This window comes from Epinephelus moara, chromosome 13 (genome assembly GCF_006386435.1).
Source record: "Epinephelus moara isolate mb chromosome 13, YSFRI_EMoa_1.0, whole genome shotgun sequence".
NCBI classification, from domain to species: domain Eukaryota; kingdom Metazoa; phylum Chordata; class Actinopteri; order Perciformes; family Serranidae; genus Epinephelus; species Epinephelus moara.
In genome coordinates, this window is record NC_065518.1 from 2,570,192 (window position 1) to 2,584,696 (window position 14,505).

A 14,505-nucleotide genomic window follows, 5' to 3' on the forward strand; every position below is an offset into this window, starting at 1 on the left:
CAAAGAGACAAACGTGTCTCCGTCTCACTGACGAAGGAGAGGACACGCGGCTGAGAGGCAAATGGATCTCGGGGTGGAAGTGATTCTGGTGCTTCTGGCCTGATACCAGTCGTTATATCTACGTCAGGAATCACCTTCAGACTCGTCTCAGCTGCGGACACAGAGTTCAAATGTGGACCTGATTTACACGAAGCAGAGCTGCAGCTGTCAGAGTTCATCTGGAAATAAACTGCTGAGCACAAACTCCCTTCAGACGCACTTCTGCTCATTATTGTAAATTATTATCTTGCTGTGTTTCCTGCCTGATGTTTTTATAATAACATATGATATTCTATGAATTAGCGCCCCGTAAATGACTTTACGAACTTAATGCTAAGTTACATAATTAGCCCTGATATATCTCAACATCTACCAGGTGTTGTGATATTTTGTGACGTTCATGGTCCTCACAGAAAAACGAATTTTTCCTCTGGTGAAATTTTTATTTGTCTCCTCTCTGTTTGGTGGATGAACACCGCTCTCATCTGAGGACGCGCTGCCTCGTCTGACCTCATTAAAAAGAGAAAACACACACAGGCAGGTGGAAAGTGCTTCCACATGTCGCTCACACACATTTCACACTTTCACCTCCACCCGTGAAGGATTTCCTCTCTTGATGGGCTGCTGCTAATTGTGTGTTTGATTGGTGTTACTACTCTGTACTCGCTGACGGGTGTGAGTGTTAATATCAGACGCCATACTGAGAAACATCATCTTTATAAAGAGACGCTGAAACAATCTGATCTTTCTACTGTAACAAGAGGAAACTCAACAGAAATAGTTTCCTCCCACTCAGAGTCTCTGAACTCTGATGTAACGTCTCCTCTTCTGCTCCCTCTTCACCTGAGTCTGCAGCTCAGGAGCCCGAGAACACGCATGAATCCCAACCAGAGCTGCGACTAATGATTATCTTCAATATTGATTCATCTCCGCCGTGTGCTGATGTTTCAGTCTGTAAAATGTCAGAGGAAAGAGGCAGGAGACGTCTTTGTAGCTTGAGTGGCTCATTTTTATCCAACCGACAGTTCAACAGTTGGAGATCTTCTGTGTACAGGAAGTGAGGTTGGAGCCAGAGAAGGGGACAAAAAAACATGGTTGTGTTTTGTTCTACCTTTCTTTTGAAAGACTTTTGAGGGTTTGTGAACATACTAACTGTGAAATTAAACTGTGTGGGGCAGCAGGCTGAGCAAAGCATCCAGACGTCCCTCTCCCCAGCAACACTTTCCAGCTCCTCCTGGAGGACCGCGAGACGTTCCCAGACCAAATGAGATATATAATCCCTCCAGTGTGTTCTGGGTCTGCCCCGGGGCCTCCTACCGGCACAGGAAGTACACAGGAGGATCCTGATCAGATGTTGAACCACCTCAACATGAAGGAGCAGCGGCTCTACTCCAAGCTCCTCCCCCTATCTCTAAGGCTGAGCCCAGACACCCTACACAGGAAACTCATTTCGGCTGCTTGTATCCATGACCTCATTCTTTCAGTCACTACCCAGAGCTCATGACCATAGGTGAGGGTTGGGACGTAGATGGACCAGTACATTGAGAGCTTCGGCTTGTGACACATTAATATGATGTGATGTCTTTAGGCTGCATGTCTGTGACTTGTGAGCAGTTCATCATCACCATCATTATAAAGTGATTCTTCCCTCCTCAGGTTGTTTGATCTGAATAATTAGCAGAGGCTTAAGGAGGTAAACGACTCAGGAAGGAGCGGAGATTTTATTTTATTTCATGTATCTAAACGCATTCGTCTTGTTCAGTTTCTGTCTCTCAGATTGTGTCACCTCTGACGGGGATTTCCACCCGCAGGTTGGGAACCACCGGCTCAAACTTAACCAAAGTTATTAAAGATTAATCTTCTTCCAGTGGACTAAGTGACTGACTCACTGTTTCAGCACTCGCCATGATGTCTAATGTCTTCTTTGCAATAACAGAGAAACAAAGGGACATGATGCGGGGGGACGTGGGAGGGAGGATGAGTCATTTCTTTTACATTAGCTTCATCAAAAGTCACAAAGTGAGTGTTTTTCCTCCCATCATGCCTCAGTCACAGATGTAGCAGCTGAGTTATCGGACTGTGTTCAGGCAGCAGCGAGCTGCTTTATGGCCCCTGAGGGACACCGCTGTAAACGGGTGACTTCCCATCGCCTCCACTTTTAATATCAACATCAATCATGAGCAGGAGGAGAGAACGACCACGACTTCACTCTGAGGTGGGAGGTTTTTTTCCCACTGTTCTAGAAAGGCTCTAGCGAGCATCACTAACAGGGACAGATGGATCTTGTGAGGTGGGTTGTTGGAGGTGCTGATCCACAGTCAGCGTGGTACGAACATGTCAGTCGGCCCTCAGTTTGGAGAAACAGGAAGTAGTACGGACACAGAAGCTCAGTAATGACCTGCTGTGGACGGGGCAGCTACAAAATGGATTTTAGAAAATGCTGTTAAATCAATATCTGTTTATATGTAGACTATACTTCCTGTCAGAGAGCCTGTTGTGACGGGGAAACTGTTAATGGCTTCAGTTCTTTGTCTATCACAGGTCAGAGGAAGAAACTGATACAGCAGGGTAGAGATAGAGGTTTTTGTGGCAATGTTGTCGCCCACAAGTTCAATCTCGGCTCACAGACCTTATGTTGTGGTGACGTCATGGATTTTAAAATCTTTTTTCGTGTCTTAAGATTCAGATTCAGACGACTGCCGTCCACTGAAGGTGACACACTGACTATAGATGAGTACCTCACACAACCCCACCTCAAAACTATCCCTTTAACTAAAGGTAGAAGCAAGTGAGCCAACACACATCCACACAGAGAAGCTTTCAGGCTTCACACACACATATTATCTGTCCGTCACAAACACCCAGACGAACATATATACTCAATACTATATGTTCAATAAGGCAAATGTGTCCTGTTCTGTTCGTCTGTGAGCGTCAGGGTGCAGGTCGCTGGTGTCTGCTGTTCCTGCCAAGACCTGGTCCCCATGAGGGTCAATATGACGCACAGTGAGAATCTGGCGCCCTCAGAACACACACATGATGCTCAGGAGGGGCGCAGCACACACGAGCAAAAACCGGACAGTACCTAACGCTGCAGAATCCTCCACATTATAAAACATGAGTCTGATTGTTAAAGGTTTGTTCGCAACTCCGGAGCAAAATGGAGGTCTGCATCGAAACACTGAATATTTCACATATCTTTCATTCTGCACCAAACATGGTCCCTTGTTCCGCGACCCACAGCTGATCTCCTGCAAGATTTCACTGAAATGTGTGAACAAGACTGAGATATGTGCAAACAGGAAGGAAAAATAACCATCTCACTGGAGACGACGAACACACACATACATGTGTAGACGCACACACTGTGAAATAAAATTTAAAAAAACAGTGAATCTGTCCAGTTGTGGACGTTCTGTCCCCGTCAGCAGATGAAACAACAGGTCTGTATCTGAGCTGATCCTGTGTCTGTCACGGCCGATAAGAGGAACTGAGACTGAACGTTCCCGTGCTGTTGTTCCTCATATAAAGCTCAGTGTATCGATTTTTGTAACGACCGGCCCGGCCGCCTCTTTCACGCTCCACCAGCCATCCATCGGAGCAACACTAACAGTTACACAATAATTACGTCCCCTGCTGCTCCTGTGGAGCCGTGTGGGGCGACGGCCTCAGACTCTGGAAATGCTGCACAATTAACCCTTAACCTCTGACATCATGTTCTCTGTGTGCGGCCATGATGAGCTGAAACCACACATGCTCCTACTGTGTGGAAAGGTTTTTACTACAGTGTTCAATAATGCATGTTAGCTGTTGTTTTTTGGCTTGTTGATCACCTGACTGACGGTCATTTAAAAGATCCGGATTCAGATTTTGACTCTGTCCTGTCAGGTTGTTCTGATTTCTTAATCTTATTTTGTCAAAATTGAACAAAATCCCACAATAACCTTTGAGCATATTGTACATCAAGTGGTCTGAGAGAAAACTAGACATCTGCTCCTCCTCTTGTTTTCAGGACACTTTGTCCAATCACAGGACATTTCAGAGAGAGTGCGTTCCTATTGGCTATTCTACAAATGCAGATTCGCGTGCACGTCCCTTCAGATGGTGAAAGCCCCGCCCATTCTCCCCCCAACTGGTCAAATACAGAGGCTTTGTCAGTGGACGTCAGCATCAGACACCACTGCACAGAGGCACCCTCCTCAGCAGTAAGATACACACCGGGCGGCGACTTTTTGTAACACCGCTGGCAGGCTGGAGAGGAGCTGGATGTGTCCAACAAGCTCTGGACTTTTACCCAGGAGCCTGCTGTTTGTGTCCAGTGTGTATTTCTAAAAAGCCTGTCTGCAGAACTGTATTTAAAAAAGACACAATGCATGTGACAAGTGTAGATTCATGCGCCGTCCCTGAACGTCCAAAACTGACACAGAAGGGTACCCAGAGCATCATATTTTACTTGTAGGTTGACTGATAAAGCTGCGGTATTTAATGAGTTGGGACGAGAACATGTTGGAAAGTCTAACTCAGTGAAGAAGAATCCAAAACAGGAAGACAGACTGATCATACAGAGAGTAAACTAAACAAAACACGAGTCAGTTTCAGCGTTCCAGAGATGGAGAGACAATGATGCTAATAGTTTAGCCTTCTGTGTTAGCTAGAGCCTCGAATCACAGTGCATCCTCCGCCTCACTCCCCGCCACCACTGACCATCTTGCCAGTAGGAGACCAGGCAGCAGCTCTGGAGACTGACCCCTCAGTTAGCGGCAGCAGCAACATGAATCCAGCCAGATCAAACCTCAGCTCCCCTGACTCACTGCCGGATCAGCAAACTTTCTGTTGCTGCTGTTACACACTGCTCGCTCTCCTCCCAGGGAATCACTCCACAGCAGTGGGGAGCGAGGCGGAGGGAGCATGGGGTGGCTAGCAGCTAATTCTTGTCTCGAACACTAGGTTATCACAACACTCTTCAAAAGCTGGGCTTCCTGATGGCCAAGCAGAGCGAGATCAACAGCACGTAACCGCCAAAAATACCTTAAATGTGTCGGTAATCTGAACAACATGAATCCAGGTTTGTCCACTGACACAGTATCAATAGTTTTCTTGACTTGTGTTATTCCTTTAACCAACAGCAGCCTCTGTGATAAAGAAACTATCTGCAGGTTACCTCTGGATTAAAATGTCTGTCAACAGAATAAAATACTGTACATTCCCACATGACGTCTGCGGAGACGCCACAGTGGGGCTGCAGGTGATTAGTTTTTGCTGCATACGACATCGTTCGACAGGCTATCAGTGGATGAAGCTTCATATCCACTGTTCCACTGTGAGTTTAATTATTTGACACTTTAAATGCTTACGAGGCAGAAATATAACAGAAGTCCCTCAGTCGCAGACTGAGCCGGAGAGCTGCGGCCTTTGTCCTGTCAGTGTCGCTTCACACAGAAACTCGCCGAAGTGTGTGTGACATCTGAGCCGACCCACAGCTCAGCTGCGAGCTTCAAAATCTGAACGTTTAGTTTTGGTCACTTCCGTCCAGATTAAAGCTCGTTAGTTTACACAGTCCTGCAGCTCCTCATCACTCTGTCCTCCCTCAGCTCTCTCTCAGCCTCTCATCGTGCTGAGGAGGAGCAGCTGATTGGACAGACAGCAGCGTCTCCTGTGCAGGTTGTGTAAGAGGGCACGCCCACCATGTGTCACCAGAACGCCTACAGGCGGGGGCACACAGAGAGACTCGCAGCGTCTCTCACGCCTCCGCTCCAACAGTTACCTGAACATGAGAGAAATATGGCTCACTCAACCCGTTCACCTGCCCTACATCTCATAAACAAATATTATGTAAGACGCAGAGAGAGCGGCCATCATGAGACGATGTGGACGGGGAGCGTTGTGGAAGGACTGTGGCAGAGTCACAAAGTGAATGTAGAGAAGCTCGAATTAAACACTGTGATTATAATAAATGCTCGTGTTCTTTTCTTCCTTTGGTTGGTGAACATGTTGTAGCCTGATGAAACTTAAAAACTTTCCCCGACTTTCTCGGTTCCTTCTAACGCCAGGTTCAGACTACACAACATTTTTGTCCATCCACAATGTCACTATGACAGATCAAGTGATGGTGGAGTCATAAAATCTTGACTTGGCCGACAGACATGACAGACTGCACGCTGGTCCACATCCAATCATCCCTGGTCGTCTTTAATGTGATCAGTTGTTGTGGGGTTTTTTGATAATGATATCATTTAAATGCATTCTGCAGGTGTTGACCTTGACGAAGGCCACAGTCTGAAAAACGTCAGCTTTTCCTTTTTGTTATATTCTAAACCTCCAAACCTACGGTACCGATCACAGCTGAGATCTCTGGGATTGTTTTGCTGTTCAGCCCGCAGTGAGTTTAAATCGTAACCTTCTCTATCTCCATTCCTCTCACAGTGAAGGCCCTCGCAGACTGGCACCCAAACTGCGTGCGCCCAGTCGGGGGTCCCATCCTATTCAGCTCAGCACGTCCTATCCCATCAGCGCTGTCACGGATTACCAGGCGCATTGAAGCTCAAATCCCATCAGGAGGAGGGAAACAGCATCTGAGGAGCAGAGTCTGCGCTCTGCCGACGAGTCAGCGTGAGTTCACTAACGGTCTGACTCTGACTCTGCTGAAATAAAGATGACGTGAATGATGAATGTTTTTTCCCCCAGAGGCCTGCAGGTTGTCTGCACCACACACCGGGCTGAGGCCAGAGGGATCGTATTGTCTGTAGCCATGTTGTCATGCGTTTGACCATGAGGAAGCTTTCTGAGCCACAGAAACACCAGGAACTACAGTCTGCACCATTCAATACACCTCAGCCTCCTACGCACTCTGAGTTTCACACACACACACACACACACACACAGACTGACCTGCATCTCCTTGTCTCCATACTTGGACGGGTGCTTGCTGCCCTGGCTCTTTCGGCGCAGTTTTTTCAGCTCTGCCTGGCACTTCTCCAAACTCTCCCCTTTGCTCTTGTGCTCCATCTGGTACTTCTTCAGCGCAGCCTGAGGAGGGCAGCACAAAGTCAGCAGGGCAGAGCTTGCATGTGTCTGCAGCATCCACACACGATATTTTACACCGACAAACATTCACTGACGAGTCGCTGCTGGTTCACTGGACGGACCGCAGAGCTGACGGAGGATCTGGTTATTTGTCATATTCTGTTTGAGCTGATTTTAGAGTTCAGAACTTGTTTCTGTTTCTCCCCAAACCTAAATTAATCTGCAGGTTTGAATTGATGCATTCTCTCTTTTTCTGTGCCTGGTCATAGCAGCTACAGCATATCCCAGCATGCACTGGGTGAGAGGTAAGACACACTAGGATGTGTTGCGTGCGTGGATGTGTATCAGCCCGCTCTCACCCCCATCTTGACAAATACTGCCGCTTTGTCAGTGGACGTCGTCACAGACGTTACGATACTCACCGGTTGCCAGCAGTTCACGATGCCACAAGCAACTACTGTAATATAAAGAGTGAGAAAGTCCAAACAGGGCGGACAGGAGCAGAGATGGACGGGTCAAACAAACTCTGGACTTTCACCCACTGTTTGTTTCACGTGTGAATTTTAGGTCAAACAATGATGTTTTTTTCTGAACCCAACCACAGAGTCTTGTTTCTAAACTTAAGGAAAGCACATGATACGACACGCCCTCTGTAAACATCGCAGGAAGGAACCTCGTGCTTCATATTTTGTCGTGCAGGTCCACTGACAAAGTGGCAGTATTTGGGATGAGAACATGTTGGTACTGTACAGAGTAGAGGATGAGCTCATCGAGCAGCTCTACAGCTGATTTGCATTTGAATGCATCTGAATTTTTGACTGGCTGACCTTCATCGTGGAGGTTTCCAAACACGCCGGTACATCCCCCGTCTCTAACGGTGAAATGATTCTGGGACTGACTCCAAACCACTGATCACCATAAATGAATTTGTCTGTTTATTTTTTTTGCAGAAGTCCTTATTTCCACAGAATGAGTCATGATTCACGGGGCAGAGTGGGAAGTAATTTATGTAACTTGCTGCAGTGGTTTGGATGAGAGCCGGTGGGAAATGAAGGAGAGAGCGTGGCCGATGATTTTATGAGAACATGGTTCATACTGTATCCCCCATAACTCCACTCCCTGGAGAGACCTGACTGACGCCGAGCACAGTTAAAAGTGGTGTTGCATTCAAGCACACGGCGGGTCAGGCGCGCTGTTACATAATGTACATATGATTATGATTGATGCTTTAAATACAGGCTGTTCAATTAATTATTTGAGGTGGAATCAAGTTGGATTTTTTTTACTGAAATGGTGAGAGCTGCAGCTCAGTCTGAGGTGGTGATCGCAACAATGAGAGAGTTATTCAATATATTATTACCCAGAGTGTCTCAAATCACATCCTTCTGTTAGTGCACTTCAGTGTAGTGCACTGTGGACTTCCTGTGTGGTGCACTAATATCAGGGTAGTGTTGTCTCAAATCGCACACTGCTGTTTTTCACTGGAAGTGACAAAGGCTTTTTTTTTAACTGCCTCTTCTTCTTCTTTGTCTTCTTTTTAGGCAGCAAATTGCAAACGGAAGGTGGAGCATTATCATCAGTGCTGATTAAAATGTGCCGCTGTTACCTAGCAAGCTAACGTTAGCGCTCACATTTTTGTTGGTGGTACCAAATCATTACAGACCCAACAAACATTACTGACGGCTTCTATTCAACAACACTTTTTGTACTTAGTGCAACTTTGGACTGTACACTGCATTTTCCCGTACCATGCAGCATGAACGCACTTAGCGCACTCAAAATATGAAGTGTTTAGAACAGAAGTGTGCAGTCTGAGACACACTGTTAGCTTTGCTGAATACTCAATTGTGATTGGTCAGTGTTCTATAGTCTGATATTTCGAGGGCTGTCACAAATACCATTTTAAGGCCTTTGAAGCGTCAGTGGTATTTACCTGCGAATATCTGAAGCTTCAACGGGAGCAGCGCTGCTGTGTTTGTGTGTGTGACAGAGAGAGTGATAGAAAGAGGGAAGAGAAGGTGGAAGGTGGACTATTGTACGGGACGTGTCTGTATGTTATTAATAACTTGGAATGCCGCAGGTCGGGCCTCATCACGAGACCTCATCTACAATTCATCTCACCTTTTCCTTTTCCTCATCAGAGAGCCAATCTAATATTTGAAGCGGGGGTCGATGACTCTGCTGAGATCACCGGCTTTGTTAACTTCCAAAAATCATATAAAAATATAATCACTAATTTATGGTGGAGGGATCATGGATTTTCCCCAGTCACTTAGCGAGAGTCAAGGAAAAATATTTGGAGCTTCAGGGGAGGGTCACACTGCAGCCACCCCCTCCTCTGATGAATAAAGAACAGTCCCTTAGCTCTCCACAAAGTGCTCAGACATTATCTGGGTCTTATCAGCCAGATATTTCACTCTGCTTCTCTTGACTCTGCTTGTGTGGTGCTCAGCAGGTCGTGTATCGTAGGTTTAAAATGGCCGCCTGCTGCTGCTGGAAATGAGGTTGATGAGACTGAAGCAAACAGCTCATGTGCTGTAAAACCAAAACAGTAAACTAAAAGAGGCTGAAAGGTGTTGAATGGTGGAACAGATATGAGCGTTATGGTTAGGGACTTTCTGTTTCTACAGAACATCAAAGAGTGAATCTCACGTTCAGGTAGCGTGCGTCCAACTCGACCTTCTTCTCCAGCTCGGTGAGCAGCTCGTTGTGGAAGGACTTGAGCTGTAAGACACAGAAACACACTGAATGAACGTCCTGCGGCTCTGCGGACGACCACAGAGGACTCTTCTCACAGAGGAATGTGACGCTGCAGTGTTGTGGTGCGAGAATGACTCCAAGGGACGGATTTGTTTTGCTGTCGGAAATGTCACACCCAACGGATTATGGGAGGATGTCTGGTATGTAAAAGCACGCCAAAGTCAACTTGCTGTCTCTCTGCATGTTTAGTGTGTGTGTGCCTCTCTGTGTGCAGGTGGAGCCAGTGCTGAAATATTACCAAGGAAACTACAAATCATAATTAACTATTTAATATTCTATATTTAATACTTCAGTTGCAGTGGTGGAGGAAATATTCAGATCCTTTACAGAGGTATAAAAATACCAACACCACAGTGTCAAAATACCCTGATACCAAAGTTCTACATTGAAAATGTTATTTAAAGCTCCACTGTGGAGGATTTTAATCCAATATAATCAGTCTGTTTTCTTTAGTGTATAATCAGCTGAGAGTAAAAATCGTATGTGTTTGCATTTCCTCAGAATGCGACGTTTATATCTACACAGGGAGCAAGTCCTCTTTCACAGAGATCAACATGTTGCACCGCCATGTTTCTACTGTAGCCCAGGACAGATAGAGACATTCGTGTTTTCATCTTTGCCACTGCAGCAGCACCTCCACAACGGGACTGACTTTTTAACGTGAGATGTCTTTCTTCAGAGTTCTTCCTGGTGTAAATCAGCTGCTGAGTTTGTTTCTGAGAGGAAGAGACCTCTGTGGATAATTCAGCTCCTGAACAATGAACACTGAAGGAATTCTAACCATGGGTGGGACGGGTGTGATGTTTTGATGACGTGTTATACATGCGACCAACTGCAGGAGATTTAAAAAGCAGCTGCTAGCAGTTATCGGCTAACTCGAAGAAGAAGAAGAACAGAAAATGTCCACACATAGTGAACAATGAGGTCCAGGAGCTCCTAACCCTCTGAGCAGAGGGACTTTGTAGAGGCTCTACAGCGCCACCTCTGTATAAACAGGGCTGTTGTCTCTTATAATTCATATTTCATCAAACTACTATCAGCAGGAGACACTGGCTGACAAAGCAGGAAGTGAGCACAGACTGTGAGGAGCTCTGAGTTCACCGCCCGGAGAGGACACACCAGTTTATGAGTCTGGGAGAATATTTTGCTTAACGTCACTTTTCTCTCTGGATAAGAGATAATTTGTAAATGACACTGCTTTGGATCACTGACATCCATTACAGGACTAAGATTAAAGCTCCTCATTTCTTCTCTGGGCTGACTAAATGTTTCTGCTAATGTCGCCACAATTGGCCAATTTCCTCTGAGGACGAATCCAGAAAGATCTCTTTGGGAAGTGACCTGAAAAATGTTCTCAGTCTGTGATGGCTGCAATTCACACATCAGATCAGTGAACGAACCGTCGTTACGTGAAGCTGCTGCCTGCGGAAAACTAGAATCACCACCTCACATTATGGTTTCCATCCATGTCTGTGAAAAGATCAATACCTGTGGTTCCCAACTGGTGCAGCCACAGCCTCGAGATTCCTCCTCAGGCATTCGTTCAAGGTCCAAACAGTAATATATTCAGCGTCATACTTCATCGAGGAAGTTTGCTGCCTCTGTCAAGTAGCTGTCTGTAATTCACTCACTCTACAGCAGGAAACAGCACTTCAAAACACAAGCTCTGTGCTGCATGTTCACTTCACTTCAAAATAAAGTGTGTTTGTTACAAACTCGACACGTTCACCAATTCAGTATCTGACCAAATGTCTCCCCTTCTGTTCCTGAGATATGACGGTAAAACATGATGATGTCACAGTCAAGCTGACCTTTGACTTTTTCGCTTCAGCATTTTATCCTGGTCGACATTTGTGTGACGTTTTGTCATAATTAGTGAATGAATTCCTGAGTTATGGCCAAAAACATGTTTTGTGAGGTCACAGTGACCTTTGACCTTCGACCACCAAATTCTAATAATTTCATTTTTAGAGTCCAAGTGGACGTTTGTGCCAAATCTAAGAAAATTCCCTTGACGCGATCTTGAGATATCACGTTCACGAGACTGGGAAAGATGGACACCCTGAAAACTAAATGTCGGTGTGGAGGTATTAAACGACTCCTGCACAGTACGAGTGTGTGAGAGTGTGTGAGAGTGTGTGAGAGTGTGCCTTTATGAGTATTAAATATTAAAATCTATCGTGCTGTGTGGAGATTACAAAGCAAAAGGCCCACAGTCTGTTTGGCTCCAGACTGGTGGCTTTAGAAGTGCTGATTTTAGCAACACCACCGTCACCACATGCTCACCATCTCTTCAAGCTGGATCTGGATCTGTCTGTGCACTTCAGCCATCTGAAAGAGCACCTCCCCTGCACAGAGGAGACAAAGAGAAGAATAAACAAAACAAAGGGAGGGGAGAGAAGAGAAGAGTGATATTAAATCTTCCCAGTGTCGGCCAGAGCTACATACATCGTGCAAACACCAGAGCATGCAGCCACACAGAACAGATGAGAGACAGGTGGAGGGTGTCGAGGGAGGAGGAGGAGGAGGAGGAGGAGGAGGAGGAGGCAATGGACAGGATGAAACATCTGTCATGAAACTGACGAAGCAGACGAGACTCATTAAAAAAGGTGACAAATTAAAAGAACGGTACAGAAATATGCAGCACAGACAGAATAAGGGGAGAAAAATCAAAGAGCTAATCAAGCAAACTACTGAATATCTAAAAGTGTGAAACCAAGAGTTCCTCATCGTACTGCTGAGACACACAGGAAGAGCAGAACCAAAGAAAATCTGTCTCTGCATTAACACATTAGGTGTTGAGCTACAACAGAACAGGGGGAAACACCAAGAAGCAGAACCCAGGAGGAAGTTGAAAGCTAAGAAAGAAAAAGACAAAAGTAAAGGATGATTCATGCAGCCAGGGAGGTGCGTGTCGTTTTAAGATACCTACATGCTGCCTCCTCTGAATATGCAATGCGTTGTAAAAAAAAGGAACAAAAAGATCTAGTTTGAGCAAAGAACAGAGGGAGAGACCTGGAGAGACAGCGACAGATCAAACTACCCCGAGAACAATGAGACACACGACACAGAGAAACACACACAGACGGGCAGTTCGTCAGAGCCTCCACCTGTTCACACACTGTCTGCAGAACCGCGCTCGTCTGTGATGTCATCACGCCGCACGTTTCGGGTTCAGCTTAGTTAAAACGTCAGCGACATCAGAGGAACTTTTGTGTTTACATCAGAACGACGTAAACACTCATTACTGACAGAGATGCCTCCGATTTCATCATTAAAAAGCCGCGACAAAGACGCGTACCGAGTCCGACCAACACGTCGACTTCATACTGTTTATATTAGCCAATAAGAATCAAGAAAGCAAAGGATACGACATCATGTTCTGGGTTTGCTGCTCCTTATGCTTCATTCTGCCTCACTCAGACCTGTTGTCCTCGTTCGTGGACACTTTTTTGTACAATATGCTAATCCATGTAAAAACAAGATGGCGGCCGTCTCTGCCAACTCAGTCTGCAGCCGATTCCGAGACAAAAGTGGACAAGGTCCAAAATCTGATCTCATGTTGTGGCTGAAGCTTGTTTATTTATGATTATCAATAAGATGTTAAGACACTGTAAATTAGAAAGTATTCGTTTATTAATGTCTCATTTGAGGACACTGGGACTTCATCGTCTCAATTGAGAAAATTGGGACATTTTTATCCTCTCGTTTGAGGACACTGTTATTGTCTCGTTTGAGGACATTCAGACTTTATTAATGTTTTGTTTGAGGACACTGGGACTTTATTATTGTCTTGTTTGAGGACACTGTTATTGTCTCGTTTGAGGACACTGGGACTTCATCGCTGTCTCAATTGAGAAAACTGGGACATTTTTATCCTCTCGTTTGAGGACACTGTTATTGTCTCGTTTGAGGACACTTGGACATTTTTATCGTCTTGTTTGAGGACACTGGAACTGGGACATTTTTATCCTCTCGTTTGAGGACACTGTTATTGTCTCGTTTGAGGACTCTATTATCATCTCGTTTGAGGACATTCAGACTTTATTAATGTCTCGTTTGAGGACGTTGGGGCTTTAATACTGTCTTGTTTGAGGACACTGTTATTGTCTCGTTTTAGGACACTGTTATTGTCTCGTTTGAGGACACTTGGACATTGTTATCGTCTCGTTTGAGGACACTGGAACTGGGACATTTGTATCCTCTTGTTTGAGGACACTGGGACATTTTTATTGTCTCGTTTGAGGACACTGGGACTTTTTTGCCCAATCATGTTCTGGCATTGAAATAAACAGTTTCATACTTACATTCATGTGACCATTAAATAAAACCTACTGTCCACATATGAGGACATATTATTTTTTTCCACAACTACTTCCTGTACAAAGACAATGTTTAGTTTCTTATACTGATCCGATTCAACTGATCGCAAACAGCTTGGAGAAATTAAAAATACACACCAAGCAGCAGTTCAGGTGTCAGGAGGCTAAAGTCATTTTAACTTCTGCCCAGCAGGGGGCGCTGTCTGTTCTGACAGGGTAAAATAAATGGGACATAACTCGGTCACGATTCTTTCTTAAAAACAAACTATGAAAAATGTTTGGTTACGTTTACCAGGCTGTTTGTACGTTTTCCTACGAAAAGTAATGCACCCTGATTCGTACGTATCCCAAAAATTTTGAA

General features: G+C 45.3%; 1 protein-coding gene across 11 annotated transcripts in view; it reads right to left on the reverse strand.

Annotated features, from left to right (window-relative positions):
- The window catches only part of baiap2b (BAR/IMD domain containing adaptor protein 2b), a 100,649-nt gene that overhangs the window by 30,099 nt on the left and 56,045 nt on the right, over nucleotides 1-14,505 (reverse strand). For all 11 annotated transcript variants that reach the window (XM_050059388.1, XM_050059387.1, XM_050059386.1 and 8 more), the window contains 3 exons: nucleotides 12,109-12,170; nucleotides 9,715-9,786; nucleotides 6,928-7,065 (listed from right to left, as the gene is read on the reverse strand). In XM_050059388.1, the coding sequence (XP_049915345.1) occupies nucleotides 6,928-7,065; nucleotides 9,715-9,786; nucleotides 12,109-12,170 (272 nt within the window). The remainder of the gene's footprint in view (nucleotides 1-6,927; nucleotides 7,066-9,714; nucleotides 9,787-12,108; nucleotides 12,171-14,505) is intronic.